At 38.1% G+C, this 7,750-nt stretch overlaps 1 protein-coding gene across 1 annotated transcript; it reads right to left on the reverse strand.

Moving 5' to 3' along the window:
• Window positions 1–3,179: 3,179 nt before the first annotated feature.
• On the reverse strand, window positions 3,180–4,044 carry LOC101299444. Its single transcript, XM_004291527.1, has one exon. It carries the CDS (start codon window positions 3,938–3,940, stop codon window positions 3,425–3,427), a length of 516 nt encoding a protein of 171 aa, XP_004291575.1. The 5' UTR covers window positions 3,941–4,044; the 3' UTR covers window positions 3,180–3,424.
• Window positions 4,045–7,750: the final 3,706 nt, after the last annotated feature.

Consider the following 7,750-nt stretch of genomic DNA (forward strand, 5'->3'; position numbering starts at 1 on the left):
CCAGCATTAACAAAGAGATCGATAGGTCCTTGGGCAGGTGATGCCGACACCGCAAGCTAAACCCTATCAACTATACCTTTGTTAGATAGCGTAGTGAGAACAAGAGCTTAGACTCACCTTATGGCGCAAGGTCTCTCACAAACACGCACTGGGATCGACTACGATGAGATATGCTCTCGTAATGGATGTCATTGCACTCTACTACTTTGTCAGTTTGGTAGTTTCCGAATAACTGAACATGCAGCCTATGAATGTGGTCATAATAACATCTCTATGGGATCAGAGATTTGCTTGAAGGTCTTGAATATACTTCATTCACCCGAATCAAGTGGCTCCAGACCACAGGAGTAAGCGTTTGCTAAATGTATTAAAACGCACATGGACTCTACTTGATTTGGAAGGGATATGGTGAATTATGCCTTTGTGTGTTCATTCCGGATTTACATGGACTCTTGATGGATCAAGAGATGTCAATATGTATCAACATTCGAAGAAAAAAATCTTGAGAAGACACAGTCTCGATAAGGCACTCGATGACTGTATTGATGATGATTTTTCATCAATGGGCTTAGGCGCTCTAACGAAAGTGAGGCCTACATATACTCCCATGATTAGTCAAGGCCTTTGCTCTAAAGAGAGATCCGTTGTTTTGTCTAAAGCAAGATGACAAATATGTGTTAAGAGATGGAGTTCTCATCTAAGTACAATAAGACGCATCAATGTACTCAACACAATACGAAAGACTTGACATCTCATTCGCAATGAAAAGTTGTAAAGCTAAGTGTAGCTTTGCGCCCACGCAATGCCAATGTAATGGCAGTAACTCCTTTTTCAATAATTAATGGTATGAAAGGTTGAGGCTTATTCTATTCCTACATAAGAAAGACACATCAATAGCGAAATCAGAATATGCCAAGTTTCGTAGGTCAACTTCCACGGGACCTTCCACAGGACCTACAGGAAATCTCACTCACTGGAAAATGGTGAAATTGGTACCATTGGAAAGATCTATGTGTCTACTTTCCAGAGACACCAACCATTTGATCATACCTATCATATTGAGTGAGTTATGGCCGTTTTCGTAAAGTAGGACGAATCTGTCCGAGAATCTAATTTTGGCAAAACAGTCAACTTCGACGGGACTTTGTGAATAGCTCCTGACGAACCAAAACGTGTGTAATATACGGTTGGAAAGCCAAATGAGTCTAGTTTCCAAAACCGTTTACGGTTCGTTCATATGTATTTCCTAGAGGAAGTTACGACTGTTCTAGTAACTGAAGGTCACGCTGCGCGGAAATCTGATTTCATGCACGAACTTATGTTTTGAGTTCACAAGCGGCCTTCTCCTCAAGATCTAAGTGTAAAAGATCATTTGAGGACAATACGGCATGATTTAGTTAATCATTGTCTAATGCCACATTTGAAGACATGTTAAAGAGCATTGACATGCTAAGTTGTTAAAATTTCCGTGATTAGTAAGAATCAAGAAGAGCCCTATGATTGATGTAAAAATCAAGGGGAGGTGCGAACTTCAGGGGGAGTCTAGCACATACATACATGTCACTATCAAATGTGAAGGGTGCGTTGTACTCTTTTTCTCCTACGATCAAGGTTCAGTTTTTCTCCCACAGGGTTTTTGTGACTTGACGAGGTTTTTGACTAGGCAACAGATCAGCACCATCGGCATATCAGCGCGCGGCACAAGAGGGAGTGTTCTAGGATATTCTGTATTTTTCTAGATATTTTTTATGTGTGCATTGGTCTTATGCCAATAGGATATGTAGTTAGACTAGATCTATGTATTCATATCCTTACCATATTGGTATTGTGTAATTCCTTATATAAAGGGCTTCTATCAATGAATAAGATGATGATTCTCTTGCTATCTCTTTGTCTATACACTTTATACTTCATCAAGATTAGATATATCATGAAATTTAAAGAAGAAGCCAACATAAATAGTCACAAGTTAAATGAATTTCAAGTTGGTTTCTAACCAACGTCTCCCCACCTGTCTAAGCTGGCATTTCTCTTCCATGCAAATTATTTTGAGGGTCTAATTCCCTAACGTAGTAAACAACAAGCTACCTTTTGTGCACTAAATCTCATTACAGCTTAAAGAAAGAAAACATAGTTGTAAGATTCACGTGAAGGGATTTAAGGACTAAGTTCCATTTCACGTATACGATTTGAGATTGGATAATTCTTTATTTTTGCTAGATTAGATCATACTAAATATTGTTATCCTCATTGTCCAATTGGTTATTTCCCTCATTAAAAAATTTAATTAACTAATCTATTGAACATGGAGAATGGGTATCCCTTTGCAACTATCCGCTGCACAAACTTAATGAAAACGCAACTAGATAGTCTTAAGAAATGATTGAATTCTTAAATAGAGTAGTTAATAATACACTCTTTGCTAAATGGTGTTTGCTAAATGCATTGATTTTGTAAACATACCTAGTATTTTAGGGTGTTCTTACAGTATGGGATTTAGACACAATGTCCTCCCTTTGTATTATAAAGTTTCGTTAATGGGGCTGCCGTTCTAGCCCTTGTATTAAAAAACTAAAATGATTGAATTCTCAAATAAACCTCCCTTTTATATAACAATTTTGCAAAACTAATGAACTTTATCATGCTCTCGAACGTGATATAATCCTAATTACAAAATAGTGACGATAATGTATTCATAATTTCCGTAATTTGATTGAATTGAAATTTACGTTCATGAAGAGAAGTTAATAGCCGGTTCAGTCTCATCGGAAAGTTTCTTTGTATCCTTGTTATGCATGAGGGACCATACTCACTCATGAGGACCATCCCTTGCTCTACCAATTCAAGAATCAACACCATCCCCAGCTCTGCTCAATCCTACGCCACATTTGAAATAAATCCATATACTTGAAATGAAATTGGCACACACCAAAAAAAATCAACTCCAAAGTCTACGAACCACCCGACGAATTTCAAAAAGAAACGACAAGACTCAGAAAAGCCAAATGCAAAAAGCAGTAGATTTTGACACCTTTGTATTCTTATGTGCATTATTTTTCTTACGGGGGTCATTCTCACTATTTTCGTACCCACCCCACCAATCATTAAATTTCCATTTTTTATTTACCACCAAAATTAGACTATACCCACCAAGAACTTGAACAAGCAAGCAGAAAAATAAATTTAACCTCGAGAAAATTTCAAGAAAATCGTCCCTGTTAGGATTACATTACAATATATGAAAATAAGGATCATCTCGATCGCATCCGTCACAATAATACGTGAACAAATTCAGAAACAAGATACAAGAAATTCGGGAAAAAAAAAAAAATCTAACCAATAATTCCCGTAAAATTACCCCCCCTCCTGGAACTCTGCAATTTTTCTTCTTGGAAATTCAGAAAGGAAAAAATTGTTCTGCTAATTAATCTTCGAACCCGGTTTTTTCCCAAATCGCATTACGGACCCGGCTCAGATCCCTCCCCTTCAGCGTCCTCCCCACGCCTTCGTGCACCGAGAAGGACGCGATTCTCGTCCTCGCCATCTGCCTCGCCAAAAACTCGTGCGGCGGGACCCGCACGCTCCCTGCGGACCACTCGTCTTCGTCCACGTCGTCGTCGTCATCACTCCTCCGGTTTTCCCGGTACTCGTCCCTCAGAATCTTGGACCAGTCCGGAATCCCCACCGGCAGCGACGCCGCCGTCCCGCCACTAAGGTCACCGGCGTCGGAGCGCTTGGACGAGGCCGACGACGACTTCTTCGACGCCCCGCGGGAGCTCATCGCCGGCTTGCGGTACTCCGGCGAGCTGGACCGGGCGAAGTTGTAGATGTCGGACTCGTCGAGTTCGAATGCCGAGTCGCCGCCGAGTGTCTGGTGGTGGTGATCGGTCGGCAGGTACCGGTAGTTGGGCCTGGCGTAGTAGCTTTTACTTGTCGCCATTGAATAACAAGAAGAAATGGTTCAAAACGCTGCGTTTGGGGGAGAGGGTTTTGGTTTCTTTCTGTAAAAACGAGTTTTTGGGTTTGGGTTGGTTTCTTCGTAATGAGAATTGTGAAACTTTCCTCTTGCTTTTATAAAGCTCGCGCTCGCCGCTTCCAAATGGATAAGGCTTCCCCACTGTGAAACTACCAAAATGCCCCTATTTTTTCACGGAAAACGACACGTCAGAATTTTCTTTTATCCAGTTTAGCAGTTCAGTTCAGTTCAATATCTCGGGTGGCGGGGCCGGGATTCCATGCTTCGCGAGGTTCAATGGCGGAGGTTTGTATTGGACCCACCGAGCTGAGCTCCGTACGTGGCGGAGTTTCACTGGTCGAGACAGAACAGTGCTGTAGAATCGTCCGTGGAGGGATTTAACCTCGCGGTAACTGTAAACAAGAAAAAGGAAAGAAAAGAAACTGACCGTTGTAATTGGGTTATCTACTTTTCGGGGAAAATAATATCTCTCCCCCAAAAATTCAGCGCCGTTGGTATAGAAGCTGTGGATGGTCGCCACGTATTGAAGGCATAACGTAAATATTTGGTAGCGGACAAAACGAGGGGCAGTTTCGGGAATGCTAATTTGTACGTGATACGGTATTAAAATGTATACATCTCGCGCACTGGTAGTCACAAGTTTTGTTGCGACGTAGATGAAGGGGGTGTTCACCTGACCATAGTTCGAGAAAATAATGAGGACAAAGTGGTCCTGTTTTACGACGTTCGAGAATACGTGACACGTGTTAGGGCACACATGTCTGCGCCACGTGGCGAGGTTTGGGTTCATTTAACGGGCGAGTGCATGCTGCCACGTGAAGTGGGTCCCTTTACGGACGATTGCCAGCTGGGCCTTGGCCTGCGCAGACGCGACAGTCGAAAATATCGCGTCTCACGATATATTGAGGAGTTGGACGAGAAGTACAAAGAGAAAGAGAAAGCGCGGGTCTTCACGCTTTGCTTATGAAAGATTGAAAGGGATGTGATTCGCTGTTCAAAAATAGTAGGAAGAAAAACGGGAATACTCAGGTCGGTCCAGTCGACTAGTCATTTTCTTTTCTTTCTTTTTTTTTGTTTTTTTGTTTTGGGAATTGTTGATTATTGTATCTGACTTATTTTAGGTACAAAATTCATAGGGGGAAGTTTGGTGAAAAAAATGGGGTCAATTTTTAGTGAATGAGGAGAGCATAAATTTGATTCCAGAAAATTATTTCACAATGACCCAATGGCAGCAATAACATTATGGTTTTCTGAGTGGCCTCCATGAGAATATTATTGATGCCTTGGTCTAACTGAACAAATTAACAATGACATTTTTCCATCTTTTTATTTACGTAGGACAAATATTTAGATTTTTGTGCTTTTCGTTTGATTACGAAATGGGTAGATATTTTGATCATTTCGATTATTCATGTAACTATTTTTTTTTTCACTAGTATTGTATGAGACTTGTATTGTATTGGTAATGTATGAGACTTGTATTGTATTGGTAATGGTAGAAATTCTTGCATTTTTTTTTAATTGAAATTTGTATAGTCGTTATGGTTTGAAGTCGACATCTGTTAAGTTCTTATGGTTTTATATTAATTTGAATAGTCCTTAAAGTCACAATTTTTCATCTAAATAGTCTTTATGGTTTTATTTTAATCTGAATAGTCCTTAAAATCATGATTTTTCATCCAAATAGTCATTTCGATTCATTTTCTCAATTAAAGGCCATAAGGACTATTCATATTAAAATTAAACCATAAGGACTATTTGGATGAAAAATCGTGACTTTAACGACTATTCAGATTAAAATAAAATCATAAGGACTAAACAAATGTCAACTTCAAACCACAAGGACTATACAATATTTTACCTTTTTTTTTAGAAAGGTAAACATTTTTTATTGGGAGTGAGACAACAAGTCATCTCGATTATTTTAACAAATCAGTAACACACCCACCCAGTCAGTAAATCGGACTAATCCACGAGAGTATCCCAAAAAAGCTAAACTAATCTTCTACCGCAGGCACACGAAACCAGATGCCCTCAAACGTGTTGGCCACAAACTGGTGGGAGTTGAGACCTGAACTCTTATTCTCTTAGAGCATCTTTAACAGACTCTCTACTTTAACTCTTTAGCTATTTTAGACAGCGTGTTTAGCTTTTTTGGATGTTTTAGGAGCTCAAGCAGACTAGTCAAACTTGAGCTATTATGACTTTTAGCTATCTCGCTACTCGCTAGCTATATTTAGCAAGCGAGATGACTCAGATGAGACTAGCTATAATTTAATGCATTACTTGTAAGATATTTTATGTGATATATAAATATATTTAAACTATTTAATTTCTATTTGAAGAACAATGTTGATGTAATGCTAGCTAAAATAGAGAGCATTGATGCAGCCACATTTCTAAAGTGGCTAGCCAAAATGACATTTTAGCTAATTTAACTAAAATTTAACTTAAAAATGGCTAGCATTGTTAAAGATGCTCTTAACATGAGGGTTCCATACTAAGCAGCTCGACCAACATTACTACACCAGATGGTTAAAGGTAAACATTTTATTTAATATAACCCAAAATTTTAAATCATGAAAAATATCGGTGGTGGACATAAATTTCTAACTCTCCTACCTACCTAAAACATGAGAAATTTTTAGATGCTACAGGAGGACCTACATTCTAATCAAATAGTGACACTTGGATTTATTACAACTAAAATATAAACTAAGTTTTTCTATTTTTTGTGAAATGACCTTCATGGGTCTTTGTTGAGTTTAGACTAGGGTTTAGGGTTTAGGGTTTGGGGTTAGGGTTTAGGGTTTAGGGTTTAGGGATTAAGTTTAGGGATTAAGTTTAGGGTTTAGGGGTTAGGGTTTAGGGTCTAGGGTTTAGGGTTTATAGTTTAGGGTTTAAAAAGCAACAACAAACCCAAAATTGTTTTTGATAAAATAGCTGATGTAATTTTTCCTTAATAAAATTCATGTGTCAATATTTGATTGGAATGTAGGACCACGTCATACTGTCACGTGGTCCTCCCGTAAAGCTGAAAAATTTCTCCTAAAACATCAACAATTATAGTGGACAATAACCGATAGTTTTACAAAGTGCAGAGGAGCCACTAGCTAGTTCTACTACAATATATATATATATATATATATATATATATGTATTTTGGCAAATTCTACTCTAATTTATATTAATGTCTTTAAATGAGACTATTCATACATAAACATGACTAATCCGGTTCAAAGGACACTATATATGACACTAATTTTGACAGTAATTGTGATCCATTAGATTTGAAAATGCTTAAGTATCCAGATTTCTGGTATGAATGATGTCAGCACAACACCAAATGATATATTTCTAATCTAAAAGTAAACTTCTATTAAAAACAAAATTAAAATCTGAAAAAATCAAAATCAACAAAACCCCAAAAGAGAAAAATAAGAAGAACAAGATCGAAAAACATAATAAGAACTTAAGAAAAAAACTAAACCATAAATCCAATGATGCCAAAGGACAAAAGGAATTTGTGCCTTGGGTTTCCATTCTCAATCTCCGATTTGGTTTTGTCATCTTCATCTACATATTCTCTCCCATGGAGATGAAACCATGAAGCTGGAAAATAGGATGAAAATTTGAGGATGATATCGATGTTTCTTGTTGTGTTTGACGTCTTTGGGTTCTTTTACTGTTCTTTTTTTTTTCTTCTTTTTCTTCTCTCTCTCTCTTTTGTTCGTGTATATATACCCTAGGAATAGTCATTCTTATTGTTTTATT

The sequence above is a fragment of the Fragaria vesca genome, linkage group LG2, assembly GCF_000184155.1.
Source record: "Fragaria vesca subsp. vesca linkage group LG2, FraVesHawaii_1.0, whole genome shotgun sequence".
NCBI classification, from domain to species: domain Eukaryota; kingdom Viridiplantae; phylum Streptophyta; class Magnoliopsida; order Rosales; family Rosaceae; genus Fragaria; species Fragaria vesca.

Coding starts and splice junctions, on each gene's coding strand:
- LOC101299444 (XM_004291527.1), bottom strand. CDS start 3,940: ATGGCGACAAGTAAAAGCTACTACGCCAGGCCCAACTACCGGTACCTG.